The sequence below is a fragment of the Gorilla gorilla genome, chromosome 2 (genome assembly GCF_029281585.2).
Source record: "Gorilla gorilla gorilla isolate KB3781 chromosome 2, NHGRI_mGorGor1-v2.1_pri, whole genome shotgun sequence".
NCBI lineage: Eukaryota > Metazoa > Chordata > Mammalia > Primates > Hominidae > Gorilla > Gorilla gorilla.
The window spans coordinates 160334606-160353054 of record NC_086017.1 but is presented as its reverse complement, the minus strand read 5'-3'; the positions used below and the strand labels follow the sequence as shown (position 1 = coordinate 160353054).

Genomic DNA, 18449 nt, shown 5'->3' with positions numbered 1-18449 from the left:
GGGAACATTCCAATATCTATCTTCAAAATGGCCCAGATAGAATTGGGAGACTATATAAGAAGGCCCTTTATCTTCAGTACACAGATGAAACCTTTAGGACAACTATAGAAAAACCGGTCTGGCTTGGGTTTTTAGGCCCTATTATCAAAGCTGAAACTGGAGATAAAGTTTATGTACACTTAAAAAACCTTGCCTCTAGGCCCTACACCTTTCATTCACATGGAATAACTTACTATAAGGAACATGAGGGTAAGTTCAGCTCATGTAGCTGGAATTTCCTTTTACTTTTCAGTAGAAGTGCCTTTTAGCTTCTAAAATTGTGGACTTCTCTCCTGGATAAGACCTATAACTGCCATTCAGCTCTTAACTATTTTTTTTTAATTTTTTTTATTTTTTTTGACTTCTGTCACCCAGGCTGGAGTGCAGTGGCGCTACCTCGGATCACTGCAAGCTCCGCATCCGGGGTTCAAGCCATTCTCCTGCCTCAGCCTCCCGAGTAGCTGGGACTACAGGCGCCCACCACCAGGCCTGGCTAATTTTTTTTTTTTTTTTTTTTGGCATTTTTAGTAGAGACGGGGTTTCACCCTGTTAGCCAGGATGGTCTTTATCTCCTGACCTCCTGATCTGCCCGCCTCAGGCTCCCAAAGTGCTGGGATTACAGGCGTGAGTCACCGCACCCGGCCAACTATTTTATTAATAGGTACTTTGTTTCCATATAATAATGGCATGTTTCTCTTGGTTGTGCTCGTTCGTGGAAAGTGTGAAGGTGAGAGAATTTCTAGGTGGACTCAGTGAGAGTCAGAGAGAGCTGGAGCTTCTTTCCCAGAGCCCAGTCCTTTCTGGCCAAATAGAATAAGAGAAATGGACAAAGTGCATCAGAGCCTAGAAGAGGCAAAATCCAGAGGGAAGAGAAAGAAGGACTCAAGATGTGGATTGCCTTATCTTTGAAGTTCTTACATGTAAACATACTGTGCTGTTGTTACCTCCCATCCTAACTTTATATAAACTCTGCCCCAGCTAAGGTGGCATAAGTAGTCTCATATGTCAGTCAAATGGTACATATGCCTGGATGACTGTAGTCACATATGAGACACAATTAACTGAAAAAGTCATTTGAATGTAGGACTTGGAAGCCTTGAAAATAGTACCTGAAAAACAAAGACAAGGTTTGGTGCCTGTGATCTCATTCTTAGTCCTTAACAATGATGGTAAAAAAGGTGGTATTTTGTAGTTATGAAAAGCAAGGGCTTTGAAATTAATAGACAAAGGTCTGAGCCCCAGCCTTGCCTTTCACTGTTTGAGTGACCTTGGACAAATTACTTACGTTCTTTCAGCTTCAGTTTCCTCATCTATAAAATAGAGACAATAAGAATACATAGTAATACCTCAATAACTATCAGCTGCTATCATAAGCAAAAAATGCTGAAGTCATGCTACAGTTCATTGGAATTATAATGATCGAATAGGGAAATTAATTTAAAATTAGATTTGATTCATTATTAGTTGTCTTACTAAAAGAGATATTGGTTTAGAAGGTGAATGTGTTGACTTTTTTTGTTTTTGTTGTTGTTTAGGGATAAATTACATTCATAGCATAAAAGGCTGACTGCCATCCTATTTCTTTTTAATGATTTCATGGCTTACTAGGGAATTACCTTTCATTTTAAAGGTATGGTAATGGAACTGTGGTTTTGTTAGAAGAAAAAAAGAGTTCCTATCTTTTAGAGATACATACTGAAGTATTTATGAATGGAATATGATGTCTGAGATGTGCTTTAAAATAATTTGATGATACTGGGGATAAGAGTGTGTGGGGGTACAGATGAAACAAGGTTGGCCTTGAGTCGATCATTGTTAAAGCTGGTTTGATGGGTACACGGAGGTTCAGCATTTTCTTCTCTCAACCTTTGTGTGTGTTTGGAAATTTCCAAAATTGAGAGTAGAAATGTTTTTAATTTTATGGTTACTTCGTGGGAAAAATCTGAGATCATATAAGAAGTTTTGAATTTAGAAGAAGGTAGCCTTTTTGCTCAGACTCCCATACCATGACCCGAGTTCTTTACATTGAAAACAAAAAGTCATTATGCTCTCTGAAAACCCAATCAAATATAAAAAATAATAAAAATGTCTGTGAAGCTTCTAAACACCCTAGCCCTTAGCCTTTCATTTTCCTGTGTCCAAATAGGATATCACATCCCCAAGGATCACATAGTAGATGTTTAATAAATGTTTGCTGAATGAATTAATGGACTATCTATTCTCTCATTTAAGTTCAAACACATTCACTTTGCACCTTCATTGCGTGTTGCTTCCTAGGGGCCATCTACCCTGATAACACCACAGATTTTCAAAGAGCAGATGACAAAGTATATCCAGGAGAGCAGTATACATACATGTTGCTTGCCACTGAAGAACAAAGTCCTGGGGAAGGAGATGGCAATTGTGTGACTAGGATTTACCATTCCCACATTGATGCTCCAAAAGATATTGCCTCAGGACTCATCGGACCTTTAATAATCTGTAAAAAAGGTACATCTTCTCCTTATTGCACACGCTATATGACCAAAAGACAGGGGCAGGGCAGTTTGTCTTTTAAAAAGAAATCAAGTCTTCTGTGCTGAGATTGAGCAGGTAAGGTAGAGAGGTGGTAAGCAGAAAAAAAGGAAGGGAAGAGCCAGGCAGGACTAGGAGAAGAAGGGATAAATAGAACAAGCATTCCTACGGGGAAAATGCCAATGAAGGTAATGTGAAAGAAATATATTCTCTCAGGGATCAGTTTGCTGTATGTAACTTCCAACGGTGGTGCTGAAGAGACATATGACTTTACCAAATGTGACTACCAAAAGGGCACTCCACGGTGATAGATCTGTAGTTACTCATACTATATTGGTAAACATAATATCATAGCATTTATTTCTAACATCATGAAAAAGACAACGTAGCTCAAGAGCCTGAAATACAATTCTAACTTGAACAATCGTTACCTGTAAAGACTTGTCTCTGTTTGTGGCTATATGCATCAGAAAATAGACGCACAACTTTGAATTCCAATCTTCCCATTTGCCAAAAAGCATTTAATAGTTGTGTGGTCAGTGGATATCCAGATACAGGAGTGTCTTCCAAGCACCAGATACTGATCATAAAAATTCCCTGAGTGTTTCTGTCTGTAAAACAGGAGCGACTGGTCCAGACTTGTGATTTATTCGAAAAAATAAATACTAAAATTTTTAAAAACTATAAATCACCGAAAACATAAATCAAAATACATGCTAAAAGTTTAGTCTTGCTAAAATAGTAACTTTAACTCCAGATTCTCTAGATAAAGAAAAAGAAAAACATATTGACCGAGAATTTGTGGTGATGTTTTCTGTGGTGGATGAAAATTTCAGCTGGTACCTAGAAGACAACATTAAAACCTACTGCTCAGAACCAGAGAAAGTTGACAAAGACAACGAAGACTTCCAGGAGAGTAACAGAATGTATTGTAAGATTACAGCAGACATGTTAACTTTACTTTTTTTTCCCTTGATCCATTAATTCTGCTAAGCTTATTCCCTCACATAAATAAGTATTGAGTGTCTAGTCTGTGGTCCTTATAACAAAGCATATTGGATGTGCAATTTGATATTCAGCTAAGTAAGTCAAAATAAAAACTCTAAGCCAGGTAAAGCCAGATACACCAAACTTGTTCCCCAACTGGTAAGGATAAAGCATCAATTATGGTTTAATGCATATGTATGTGACATTAATATATTTATTTATCCACTAGACTCATTCTAAAAATTATTTGAGGCAGCTCCAAATTATTAAACTAAATGCTTAAAACCATATTATATTTTAAAGCATCTAACTATATTTAAGAAAATAGTTCAAACCACGAGTTCTGGAAGGTATTCGTTTTACATACTATGTTGCCCTCACTGGGCCCCTTAGTCTGCATCATTCTTTTCTACATTTCAGTTCACTTTACTTTTCTAGAAATGCTTTTTTTTACAGTTTAGACTTTTTCTTAATTCTCAGACACAAAATAATGAGCTTAGTAAGATTATCTATTTCTTATAATTTGCATGAGAAACAGAGTCCCTTAACAACAACTAGACCAATAAGTAGATATTTTCATTTATTTGTTTGTGTTTAACTTCTTCAAAATAACCTGTACTCAGAAACCGAGAGCACAAAAATAACGATACTACCAAAGTAGAAAAATAAACTAGTTAACAAAGTACAGATTTTGTTTCCAACTTTTACTTATATCTGGGTGGAAGGTCCTCTTTCCATACTTTAATCCTGTCTCTGTTGTGTACTAACAAAAACAGTTGTTATAAAAAGATACTCGAAATTCTAGCCTGAGCAGGTTTGGTTTGGTACCAGTGTTACATGTGGTGCACTCAGGATTCTTCCCAGAACTAATTTCCACTTGGGAAATTTTTAGGGCCACCCAGTTTGAACAGTGACCATAAGTTTCTTCTGAGGGTTTCAGGCCACCTTGCATATGAACTTTTAGGTCTTTGTGGCTCTGTCCCTGCTGCCCTTCTACATTTTTTCCCTCCTTCATATCTCCTCCAATCTTAAAAATTTTGTCTTGCAATCTTTAAAAAAAGCTATTCTTATGTACTTTTTACAAAATAAATTTATGGTAGAAAATTGGAAATTTTCTGACAAGCAAAAACATCCATACTACCAACATGAAGAATAACTGATTGAATACTAATATTCAATCTTTTTTCCATTAATTCTATGTGTGTGCTTTGTTTATATGTGTGTATATATGCACACCTCTGTATTTACACACACACACAATGTGTACAGTTTATAACAAAGACAGCAAATAGGTTTTATCTTCAGTATTGTGTTCATCTGTTAATATGGTATTGATAAGAATCCTCAGGCTGAATTCAGTTCCAAAATGAAAGAGTGCTGTGATTGATTAGCAATGTCTGACATGAGTATAGGGGGCAGGAATACCAGCATGTGTGCCAGATATTTGCCATTCCAAATTGATTCTATTTATATAGAGGTAACTCTCACTATCTCAAGCATTAATGACTCTTAGTCACAAACTCTGCTCTTGACTTACAGCTGTGAATGGATACACTTTTGGAAGTCTCCCAGGACTCTCCATGTGTGCTGAAGACAGAGTAAAATGGTACCTTTTTGGTATGGGTAATGAAGTTGATGTGCACGCAGCTTTCTTTCACGGGCAAGCATTGACTAACAAGAACTACCGTATTGATACAATCAACCTCTTTCCTGCTACCCTGTTTGATGCTTATATGGTGGCCCAGAACCCTGGAGAATGGATGCTCAGCTGTCAGAATCTAAACCATCTGAAAGGTAGGACATCTTTACCTGAAATTAGCAGTCAGCTGAAAAAGGTGGTTACTGGGAATCAGAATCTAAAAGCTAAATATCTTTGAAATAATCTGAGCTTTGAACTGGCATCTTAGTTTTATCCCTATGATGGTATATATAATAATGTAATAAAAAAAGACTGTAAGACAGGAATATTATAAAGTAATGAAATCTGAAAATATATTAGTTTTTGGAAAGAACAACTGGCCCTGAAAGTATAGTACTATATATACTTACTCAGCTTTGTAAAATATACCAGTGTTGTAACATCCAGAAAAATTGTATGTTGCACTGGAAAGCACCCTGTTTTTCAACTAATTTCCGTCAAGTATAATTAACTTTGTTCTTTATTTGAGCCTGGCCATCCCTGAGTTTAACTCGATAAATCCTTCCTTTATCTCTTTAACTTAGGCAATAAAAACATTCCTTGTTCTTGAAAAATATTAGTTTTTAATATTGGTCTACTGAATAAATTAAGTTTAACATAGGAGTTCAGATATTTTACTTTGACCTGCAAATATAATTGCTTTTATCAAATATGCTCTGGGCCACAGAAGGCCCAGCACAGCAGATGCACAACCATCTTGTACAAAACAGCAATAATATAAGCTCATTTGTTACCTCCTCCTTGTACCTCCTCCTCCACCCAATGCAACCCCTTAAAATATGTCAAAGCCTCTCTTCTCTGCTTATCTACAGATTTGTTCTTTTTCTCTCATCGAAAGAACTACCAAGTGAAACCCCACAGAAACTGGTACCATATTTTGAAAACATATATGCTTAATATCTCTATGCTGTATGTACATAGAAAACAAAGTATGTCTGTTTTAAACTTGAGTTTTCCATCATTAATTTATTTACAGCTGTCTGCCCTAGTTTATAGTACTGTTTCTATCTGTCTGTTCCTTCAATTTCTACTTGTCATCACCCGAGCAGTGTTTACAGGGCAATAGGAGAGAGAAACATTGTCTTCATTAATCAATGCCTCTTTCTGTTTCATTTCAGCCGGTTTGCAAGCCTTTTTCCAGGTCCAGGAGTGTAACAAGTCTTCATCAAAGGATAATATCCGTGGGAAGCATGTTAGACACTACTACATTGCCGCTGAGGAAATCATCTGGAACTATGCTCCCTCTGGTGTAGACATCTTCACTAAAGAAAACTTAACAGCACCTGGAAGGTAATTCACAAAAAAAGAGTACTATTTCAAAATATGCTCTCCCCCGCACAAAGGAACTACAAAAGGCTAATTCAGCAATTAAAATTTTAATTGGTATCTGACATTGAGTAACTAGACTGCTAAATATTTATTAAGGTATTTGATGTAAGAGTCTGAGCTTGAGAACTATGAGTTTTGAGTCCATGAAAAAAGATGGGTTCAAAAGTTATCAAATGCTTGACAAAGTCCTAAGAAAACACTGAATACTATTAGATAAATCAATTAATTTGCTTTCCATTTCAGAAAACGTGGCACTGTACGATTCAGCAGTATTAAGTACAGTTACAGTATTGTATAGCCGTCACCACTATCCATTTCCAGAACTTTTTTTTTGTCATCCCAAATGAAAACTCTGAACCCTTTAAACAATAACAAACTTCTTCCACTCTTTCTCCACCCCCTGATAAGCTCGATTCTACTTTCTGTCTCTATGAGTTTTCCTATTCTAGGCAACTCATACAGGTGGAATCATACAATATTGGTTCTTTTGTGTCTTTTATATCACTTAGCATAATGTTTTAAGATTTGTTCATGTTGTAGCATGCATCAGAATTTCATTCCTCTTTAAGGGTGAATAATCCTTCATTGTATGTATATACCATATTTTGTTTATTCATTCATCTGTTGATAAACATTTGGGTCGTTTCCACCTTTTGGCTATTGTGACTAATGTTGCTATGAACAATTGTTATACAAATATCACTGTTCAAATCTCTGCTTTTAATTATTTTGCATATCCAGCTAGAAGCGATTCTGCTTCTAGCTGGATATGCAAAATAACTAATAGAAATGGTAATTCTATTTTTAATTTTTTGAGGAACCACATTACTGTTTTCCATAGCAACTGCACCATTTTACAGGCTCATCAGCAATGTACAGGGGTTTCAATTTCTTCACATTCTCGTCAACACTTGTTATTTTCTGTTTTGTTTTTTTTTAATAATAACCATCCTAATGAGCATAAGTGATATTTCATAGTGGTTTTGATTTGCATTTTCTTAATGACTAGTAATGTTGAGGATCTTTTCATGTACTTTTTGGTCATTTGTGTATCTTCTTCAGATAAATGTCTATTTAAGTCCTTCAGCCATTTTTGAAGTGGGATTTGTGTTGTTGTTGTTGTTGTTGTTGACCTGCAGGAGTTCTTTATATATTCAGGATATTAATTCCTTATCAGTTATTTGCAAATGTTTTCTGGCATTCTATAGGTTGTCTTTCACTTTCTTGATAGTGTCCTTTGATGTACACAAGCTACTCTTTGTACGTGTCTGAATGACTTCCACAGCCTCCCGGTCATTCTTTCTGTTTGTCTTCCTTTCCTACTATCGATTTTTTACAAAGCAGTACTGTGATCTTTCAAAAATGTCAATGAGATGATGCCACTCCCCTGCTCCAAGTCTTTACTCATATATCACTTCCTTAGAGAAGCCCTGTTTGCCATCCATATTAAAAATACCCTCCTTGGAAAGGTTAAGTAATTCATCCAACATCACACAATAAATGGATAGCTAGGACTTGCTCAGCCCAGACCTGTGACTCCTGAAGCAGAGATTTAAGTCCCATGCTACACTGACACCTACATGTGATTACTCCCAATGCTGCGTCTCCAACTCAGGAGGATCTAGTGAATTTCAGATTGCATTTCAAACTTCTTAGTGACACCCCCACATGGATGAGGCTATTCAAACTCCTCTCCTCATCAAGTACTGCCTTATTTTATAGAAACTATCTCTGAAGGCTGTCTACTTCCCTCCATCTTCTTTGCCAATACCTATGAACTCATCTCTGCCTCTCACTGAGATTAGAAAAGCTGGCTCCTGACTGGTCTCCCTACTGCAGTCTTGTATTTTCCAACACATTCTCCAAACATCTGCCAGAGGGATCCTCCTAAAATGCTAATCCTGAATGCTTAAATCTTTCAAATGCTTCTCACTGCCCTGGGATGGAAGGCTGAAACCTTAACTAGGTCCTACTGCTTATCTCCCATCTATCTAAGCCTCACTCTTCACTCCTCTGCCCTGTCTTGCATGCTATGCTTCTGCCATATTTTCTAGAACATGGCATGCTCGCTCTTTTCTCTAAGCCTGCTCATAAGCAGTTTCCTCTTTGTATACACCTGCTCTAGTCTCTGCGCTACACACACACTTCATCTTGCTAACTCTACTTCCCCTTTAGGTAGTTTTAAGTAATCACTTCCTCTGGAATGTCTTTGTGGCCTCTTCGCTGCACTTTCCCCAACCTCAAAGAAATGCTCCATAATACCCTGTGCTTATTACACTGTATTATATTGATAGGTTCATGGCCTGTCTTCTCTGCCAGATGTAAGGTCCACGTGGACAAGGAAGAGTCCACCTTGCTTATGGTTAAGTCGTCAACACATCGGATTCCCAGCAAAGAGCAGGTGTTTGATGCATTTGTCAAGTGAAAGAAATGATGAATGAGGTGGCTTTGCGCAACTCAAATAATTACCTTTCTGAAATTTAATTTCTTCATTTGCAAAATAGGGAGAATAATACCAACTTTGTTGCGATGTCATGTGAGTTTCAGCTAATAAAAAAAAGCTCCTGGCCAGGCGCCGTGGCTCATGCCTGTAATCCCAGCACTTTGGGAGGCCAAAGCGGGTGGATCACTTGAGGCCAGGAGTGCGAGACCATCCTGGCCAACATACCAAAGCCCCGTCTCTATTAAAAACCAAAAAATTAGCTGAGCATGGTGGCATATGCCTGTAATCCCAGTTATTCAGGAAGCTGAGGTATGAGAATCACTTGAACCAGAGAGGCAGAGGTTGCAGTGAGCCAAGATCACACCACGGCACTCCAGCTTGGGCAAGAGAGCGAGACTCTGCTCCAAAAACAAAAAATAAATAAATAAAAGCTCCCGAGCAGCTGGCCAGTGCTAATACACAATAAAAAGTAGCCACTGGGGCCGGGCGCAGTGGCTTACGCCTGTAATCCCAGTACTTTGCAAAGCCGAGGCGAGCGGATCACTGAGGTCAGGAGATCGAGACCATCCTGGCTAACACGGTGAAACCCCGTCTCTACTAAAAATACAAAAAATTAGCCGGGCGTTGTGGCGGGCGCCTGTAGTCGCAGCTACTCGGGAGGCTGAGGCAGGAGAATTGCTTGAACCTGGGAGGTGGAGGTTGCAGTGAGCTCAGATGGCACCGCTGCACTCCAGCCTGGGCAACAGAGTGAGACTCTATCTCAAACAAACAAACAAACAAACAACAACAAAAAAATGGCCAGGCATGGTGGCTCATGCCTGTAATCCTAGCACTTTGGGAGGCCGAGGCGGGCAGATCATGAGGTCAGGAGATCGAGACCATCCTGGCCAACACGGTGAAACCCTGTCTCTACTAAAGAAATACAAAAAATTAGCCAGGCATGGTGGCAGGCGCCTGTAGTCCCAGCTACTCGGGAGGCTGAGGCAGGAGAATGGCGTGAACCCAGGAGGCAAAGCTTGCGGTGAGCTGATATGTGCCACTGCACTCCAGCCTGGGTGACAGAGCGAGACTCCATGTCAAAAAAAAAAAAAAAAAAAAAAAAAAGACAAACAACAACAACAACAAAACTAGCCACTGTGTTTTTAAACATTTCACAATTTGATAAAAAGATTCTATGGTAGAATCCTTTGTCAAGGGGTTGAAGGGGCCCTTCTGAAAATTTTCTCTTCACTTGAAAAAATAAACATCCTCCATGATTCTCTACTTCTTAACTGACCATCCTTCTGTGAGTGGACTGGAACTGTCTGCTTTGTTTGAGTAACTGGTACGGATTGCTGTAAATCATGGATAATATTCATCTCTAAGCACTGGTCAGAATTTTTCTCTTCAATTAGCACCTTAAGTGAATACCTGCTTTTTGTTCTACTTCAACCCCAGCATTAAACACTTTTTTCCCCCTGCAGTGACTCAGCGGTGTTTTTTGAACAAGGTACCACAAGAATTGGAGGCTCTTATAAAAAGCTGGTTTATCGTGAGTACACAGATGCCTCCTTCACAAGTCGAAAGGAGAGAGGCCCTGAAGAGGAGCATCTTGGCATCCTGGGTGAGTTCTTGCAGAATATATATGGCTGGTTTACTCTTCCCATGGGCTACGTCAACCTCAGAAAGAATAGTAACTTCAGGACCTACTGCATGATTTCTATGTGTTAAGTAGGCGTGTGGAAGATAAAACAATAAAATGCAGCAGCTAAGTACTTTTCCAAATGTAAATTACCAATAGTAAATTTTCATCATTAAAAGCCCTGCTGACGGCCGGGAGTGGTAGCTCACCCCTGTAATCTCAGCACTTTGGGAGGCTGAGGCGGGCAGATCACTTGGGTAAGGAGTTTGAGACCAGCTTGGACAACATGGTGAAACCCCATCTTTACTAAAAATACAAAAATTAGCAGGGCGTGGTGGCACGTACCTGTAATCCCAGTATCTCGTGCCTCGATACTGAGGCATGAGAATCGCTTGAACCCGGGAGGCGGAGGTGGCAGTGAGTCAAGATCGTGCCACTGCACTCCAGCCTGGGAGACAGAGCGAGACTACATCTCAAAAAACAAAACAAACAAACAAACAAACAAAAACCCATGCTGACCTGACTTCAAATGGTTATTTTTTTCTTCAAAGAGGTAAGGGGAATTGTGTGTTGTGTGTTTATGTGACTTGGTTTAAATAGGTAACTAAGTTGTGAGCCTCTGCACTTAGTTAAAGATGTGTTCCCTTAGAAATAAAACCCAGGCTAGGGCCAGGCGTGGTGGTTCACGCCTGTAATCTCAGCACTTTGGGAGGCTGAGGCGGGCGGATCACGAGGTCAGGAGATCGAGACCATCCTGGCTAACATGGTGAAACCCGTCTCTACTAAAAATACAAAAAAAATTAGCCGGGCGTGGTGGCGGGTGCCTGTCCCAGTTACTCTGGAAGCTGAGGCGTGAACTTGGGAGGTGGAGCTTGCAGTGAGCTGAGATCATGCCACTGCACTCCAGCCTGGGTGACAGAGCGAGATTCCGTCTCAAAATCAATCAATCAATCAATCAATCAATCCCAGGCTACTAATGAAACAAGCAGGATCTGTCCTAGAGCCCTCCGCAGGCTGCCCCCAGCCAGAGTCCAGAGACCTGTTCTCGCCAAGGCACGCAGGCAGAATAACAGTGGGTGAGCAAATAGAGTATGGATTCAGATTGTCCTGGTTCTTCACTTTTTTTTTTCCTGGCGGTGACTCAGAGGTATAATACTTTTTGAGCAAGGTATTACAAGAATTGGAGGCCCTTATAAAAAGCTGTTTTTTTGTGAGTACACAGTGCATACATTAGCTGTGTGACCTTTGAAAGTTACTCAACTTGGCTGGGCGCGGTGGCTCATGCCTGTATTCCCAGCATTTTGGGAGGCCGAGGCAGGCAGATCACTTAGGTCAGGAGTTCGAGACTAGCCTGGCCAACATGGCGAAACCCCATCTCTACTAAAAAAAAAAAGTACAAAAATTAGAATGGAATGGTGGCGAGTGCCTGTAATCCCAGCTACTGGGAGGCTGCGACAGAAGAATCACTTGAACCTGGGAGGCAGAGGTTGCAGTTAGCCAAGATCATGCCACTGCACTCCAGCCTAGGCAACAGAATGAGACTCCATCTCAAAAAAAGAAAAAAAGAAAAGTACTCACTGTCTGTCCCTGCTCCCTTCTGTAAAATGGGAACAATAGTTATTAAAGTTGGTATAGGGATTAAATCAGTTAATAGACATACACTCAGAAGAACAGATAGGAAACTCTCTATAAATGTCATTTTGTATATTACATAAAATATTTATGCAAAATATATATTTTTATTCTATAATTGGTAATCATTAATTTTGGTCATGGAAAATCCAAAACAGTGTTATCCTTCACATCCAAAACAATTCAACTTACCTGCTTTGGGTGGTCAGAGTTTATAGCACCTAACTCTTGGGACAAATGACACACCTCCAGCCAACAGAAGATTAGGCTGAGGAGTCTCAACATTCTGAATAGTTTTTGTAGATGTGTAAAGCTTACTAACTGACTTGTACAAAAATGATAATCCATTTCATTAATCTGAAGTTGAATTAAAAAGCCCTTCTCTCCTTCCAACCTCGACATATCAGATTGATTATGGACTTTTCAAAAACCAAGCTTTCCATTCACCACAAATAAGCATGTTGCTCCTAGTAGTTCTTGCCAGAGAACACAGTCAAAGAAGATAACTATCTTATACATTCTGCGTGTTACATACCAAGGAAGGATAATAATTCTCTCTTTGTTCCCAGGTCCTGTCATTTGGGCAGAGGTGGGAGACACCATCAGAGTAACCTTCCATAACAAAGGAGCATATCCCCTCAGTATTGAGCCGATTGGGGTGAGATTCAATAAGAACAACGAAGGCACATACTATTCCCCAAATTACAACCCCCAGAGCAGAAGTGAGTATACAGCACTGTGTAACAAATCAACAATGTTTAATAACCCACTGTACTGGTCACTGACAGTGTGCTGCAAAAACTGAAGGCAGGAACTCCCAAGGAAACCGCTCATATATCATTTCTAGGCATCATGCCAGGAAACAAATAAACCCCTTCTCCTACCTCCAATTGGTTTACGGAATTTTGTCCTGCCTTAATTGGATGATTATTGACAATCCTGATAGTAATTTAGTTGGGTTGTATCAATTATACATTTCTGGAGTACCTTGGGTGATTTTTAATTTTTAAAAAAGTTCTTATAAGAATGTTCGATGTTCACTTTAGAATATTTGAAAAATATAGAAAGGTAGCAAAAAATACTAATTATCCATAGTTCTATAAACAATCGCTCTTATATTTTTATATAATTCTTCCATTTTCATCTGTATACATATAATATATATTTTAAATACGGTTGAGATCATAGCAAATAAATGTTATTTTAATTTCATAATCAGAGTTTGTTCTCTTAGCATTACAAGGGTTTTATAAACATAATTTTAATGATATAAAATATTTCATTATGTGGATTTTTTGACTATTTTTACATATGAAGAAGGACCAGTGAAGACTAGTGACTTTGCTACCACTTGCAGTGTGACTGTGAACAGGTTATTCAAATGTAAATTTGAGAGATTTAAATAGGATCACCTGCAAAGTTCCTTTCAGTTCTACAATTATGGAATGGAATGTAATTTTCAGTTCCATTTTATTCAATAGAAAATGCATCGATTACACTGTATTGCTGGCATTGTTCTAGCTGATAGAAATGTAGAGACAGTGCTTGCCTTCAAGAAAGTTAAGCTCTGTTTGAGAGAAATACACGCAATACAACATGAAAGGTGCTAGGGACATTCCCGGAAGATGTGTGAGCACAAAGAGGGGCACCACTCCCAGGAGGAGGTTTAGAAGAGTCTATCTGGATGCAATCACATCGGTCTGTTATCTGACACCAGAGCATAAGTGGGATTCCATTCTAATTTATAACAAAGAACTCAGAAGTGGGCTATTCTAGACTAAACTTAGTCTACTTTGTGGCTCAAATGACCACGTTAGAAAGCACACTTCACCTCTCTAATGTGACCTTTCTCACAGGTGTGCCTCCTTCAGCCTCCCATGTGGCACCCACAAAAACATTCACCTATGAATGGACTGTCCCCAAAGAAGTAGGACCCACTAATGCAGATCCTGTGTGTCTAGCTAAGATGTATTATTCTGCTGTGGATCCCACTAAAGATATATTCACTGGGCTTATTGGGCCAATGAAAATATGCAAGAAAGGAAGTTTACATGCAAATGGGAGACAGGTAAGTCCAACTGGGGAAAAAAAATCGTTCAATCTCTTTGAAAATGATCGTTTGACAGAAATAGAAATATCTAACCTCATCATTATCTCCAAAAATACTTTAGTATATACCTTTAAAAGATAAGGACTTCTTTAAAAATGCCCACAATTATCACACCTTAAAATAATAACAACACACATCATAACTCTTTAAAGTTATCAAATAGCCAATCAATGTTCACATTTCCCCAACTGACTTTTTAGGTCTGTTGTTTGGATCAGTATCCAAACAATTACACATATTACAATCAATTTATATGTTTCCTAAGATTGTTTACTTGCAATTTTTCTGTTGCAAGAGTCATTGGTCCTGTAGAAATTTCCCATGTCTTGATTTTACTTTTTATCGTATGGTATCATTTAACACAGGGGTCCCCAACATCCCCCACACACACCCACAGGCCACACAGCAGGAGGTGAGCCTGTTAGGTGGTCTGTCAGGAACTGGGCTGCACAGCAGGAAGTGAGCAGCAGGCAAGCAAGCATTATCGCCTGAGCTCTACCTCCTGTCAGATCAGTGGCGGCATTAGATTCTCATATGAGCGCAAACCCTATTGTGAACTGTGCACGTGAGGGGTCTAGGTTGCACGTTCTTTATCAGAATCTATGCCTGATGATCTGAGGTAGAATAGTTTCATCCAGAAACGACCCCCCTTTCCCAAGTTTTTGTAGAAAAATTGTCTTCCGTGAAACCGGTCCCTGGTGCCAAAAATGTTGGGGATCGCTAAAACATGTTTCTTTCTCTCTGCTTTTATTTCCTATAACTAGGAGTTATATCTAAAAGTTTGATCTAATTCAGATTTTTTTTTTTTTTTAAGACTGCTTCAAATGTGGTACTGGGTACTTCCATCAGGGAGTACATAATTTATAGTTGTCCCTTAACTGGGGATGTTATCAGCTACTGATGATGGTTTCCTAGATTCATAAACTAATCAGTGTTGCATAACAGTAATATTCTAATTCCATCTTCCTTTCTTTATTAGCTGGCATACTTCTCTATAAACAGGAACTTCTTAATGAATTATTTGGTTACCCTGAGGTACACAGTATATAGAAAGAGTATGACTTTCATGCGCCTCCATGTGAAGAGGCCACCAAACAGGCTTTGTGTGAGCAACATGGCTGTTTATTTCACCCGGGTGCAGGCGGGCTGAGTCCGAAAAGAGAGTCAGCGAAGGGAGATAAGGGTGGGGCCGTTTTATAGGATTTGGGTAGGTAAAGGAAAATTACAGTCAAAGGGGGTTTGTTCTCTGGCAGGCAGGAGTGGGGGTCGCAAGGTGCTCGGTGGGGGTGCTTTTTGAGCCAGGATGAGCCAGGAAAAGGACTTTCACAAGGTAATGTCATCAGTTAAGGCAAGGACCGGCCATTTACACTTCTTTTGTGGTGGAACGTCATCAGTTAAGGTGAGGCAGGGCATATTCACTTCTTTTGTGATTCTTCAGTTACTTCAGGCCATCTGGGCGTATACGTGCAAGTCACAGGGGAAGCGATGGCTTGGCTTGGGCTCAGAGGCCTGACAATGACAAATACTTGATTCATTCCCTATATTTATAAGTTTTCAAATTAATCAAAGGCTTCTCGATTTTTTTTTTTACTTTTAAGTAGCATTGCGCACTCATGGATTTAAGCATATGTGGTGTGTTACAATTCACTGCCATTATTCCTACTGATGTTCAAAGTATCCTTTTTGACACTGAAGGACTTGTTCAGGTTGACTCCTTTATTTTTACATCATAGTAGTCTTTGAAGATTCTTTGCTTTCTAGTATAACGAGACACCAGGCTCATTTTGCACATTTTCTGAGCCAGAACTGAAACTAACCATTTGTTCCCAAAAGCCCTGTTTTTTGTTTGTTTTTTTTTTGGTGAGGATTTGGAACCACAATGTGGGCACTAGAGTTGCTTGTTGCTATTGGGCAAACAATTGTTTCTGGGCCTTTTCAGTGGAAGAAAATGGGAAAAAACTTTTCAGATAAATTCATCATGATTTCATACTAATACTTTCTATTCAAATTTGAGTCTACAGATTTTTTGGTTTGTTATTAACTGCATCAATCTTATATTTGTATCTGCCTTAAACTGCACTGAAAAATCTTATTTTTTTCATGACACCAACGTATTCATTTGATTCATCCCACAATATACATACAACAGTCTCAGAATCACAATTACAACACTACAATCAACAATATGATTACTGAAAACAGTTTAAGATTTGTTTGCCACTCTTTTTGTCATTACGGTAGATCCCACTAGAGATTTTTAGCCAAATTACATATTTAAAATCACTTGGAATAGTTCTTCTCCACATAGTTTTGCCACCACTGGATATACGGGTTAATTCATTGTACTTCTCTGTTTCAGAAATTGCTTTTAAAACTGTAATATTATTTTATGTAAAATACTCATACCTCACATAGTTACCTTTTTTTTTGGCTTTATAGTTTATTCTTTTTTTTTTTTTTTTTTTTTTGAGACGGCGTCTCGCTCTGTCAACCAGGCTGGAGTGCAGTGGCATGATCTCAGCTCACTGCAAGCCCTGCCTCCTGGGTTCACACCATTCTCCTGCCTCAGCCTCCTGAGTAGCTGGGACTAGAGGCACCCGCCACCACGCCCAGCTAATTTTGTTTTGTATTTTTAGTAGAGACGGGTTTCACCGTGTTAGCCAGGATGGTCTTGATCTCCTGACCTCGTGATCCGCCTGCCTCTGCCTATTCTTCCATTTTTAAATAAACAAACGTGTGTGTATTCATATCTTTGCTTTTTTCACTTCACAATAGAATCTGAACATCTCTTCATAGTATTGTTTGGAAATATTGCTCATTCCTCATTTCTTTGCATAGTATATATTACACTGATGTGTGGACATGCTACAGTTTATACAATCAGTCCCTTATTTGACAAGTGTTTGGGTTGTTTCTAGTCTTTGCCTTCACAAATACAAAACATTGTACAGCTTTGTTAGCCTTGTTCATGTCTCTTTGCATTTTGCCAGCATACCTTTGTGATAAATTCCTAGAAATTGTATTGTTGGGACAAAAGCTAAATGCTTATACAGTTTTGTGAAATATTGCCAAATCCCCCTCTGTAGTTGTGCCAGTTTGTATTTCCAGAAGGTATACATGAGATTATCTGTGTTTCCACACTGCTATTACAAACTATATTGTCAAATTTGGGGATTTTCACAAATCTGATAGGAAATAAATGATACAGTCGAGGAGTGGATCATGTTTATCTTTTTTCTGTATGGCTATCTAGTTACCCACAAAAAAGCTAAACTTTCCTGCATTGATTGAAATGCTGCCTTTATCATCTACTAAAATATTTATATATAAGTGAGTCTATTTCTAGATTTTCTATGCTGTTCTGCTGGTCTTTATTCATGCACCAATACCATACTGCTTTATTAAGAGAGCCCTTTAATATGTTTCATGGCTATAGCTATGTCTCATTTCTCTTCTTTTCCATCATTTTAATGGCTATTTTTGCTTCCTTATTCTTTCTACTGAACCTTAGAAAAACTTATCTAGATCCAGAAAAAAGGCTTGATAGTGTTTTATTGGGATTGTTTCAAATGTATAAGTTAAAGTAGGGAGTACAGACATAATCATGAAGTTGAGTCATCCTGTTATGCCTAGACCGTTAGTTCCTCAAAGAAGACCACCAGAGTCCAGAGTCAAAGCCAAGCGGCAAGGATCTTTACTACAAGTTCGAACTTGGTCCTTCCATTCCACAGCATACAAGAGGGCCCTGAACAATGCGAGTGTTTGCTTTTTATAGCCTGAAAGTTACAGGGGAACAAAGGAATTCTTTTGGTTCCCACTCTTTCAGTAAAACTTTGAACGGCTGTCCTCTTATCGGAGACTTTCCTGGTGGTGTTTGTACTGGGCTCAGGAAGTTTGAGAGATATATGGCGATATGTGGTGGGATGGGAGGATGGGATGTGTTTGTACTGGGCTTGTTTGTTTTGAGCCCGGGGCTGAGGAATGTGCCCGGCTCCTTTCATTCCCCCGTTTTCTTTTCAGGTATTTTTTAGAGCCAATCTTGGGTCTTATAAGTCTGATTCTGTTTCAGCGTTTA

General features: G+C 39.0%; 1 protein-coding gene across 2 annotated transcripts in view; it reads left to right on the top strand.

Moving 5' to 3' along the window:
• The window catches only part of CP (ceruloplasmin), a 66604-nt gene that overhangs the window by 9447 nt on the left and 38708 nt on the right, over positions 1–18449 (top strand). For both annotated transcript variants that reach the window (XM_063704291.1, XM_019023902.4), the window contains exons 2-9: positions 2–249; positions 2317–2529; positions 3311–3484; positions 5080–5334; positions 6358–6529; positions 10475–10614; positions 12834–12986; positions 14121–14332. In XM_063704291.1, coding sequence (XP_063560361.1) covers positions 2–249; positions 2317–2529; positions 3311–3484; positions 5080–5334; positions 6358–6529; positions 10475–10614; positions 12834–12986; positions 14121–14332 — 1567 coding nt within the window. The remainder of the gene's footprint in view (position 1; positions 250–2316; positions 2530–3310; positions 3485–5079; positions 5335–6357; positions 6530–10474; positions 10615–12833; positions 12987–14120; positions 14333–18449) is intronic.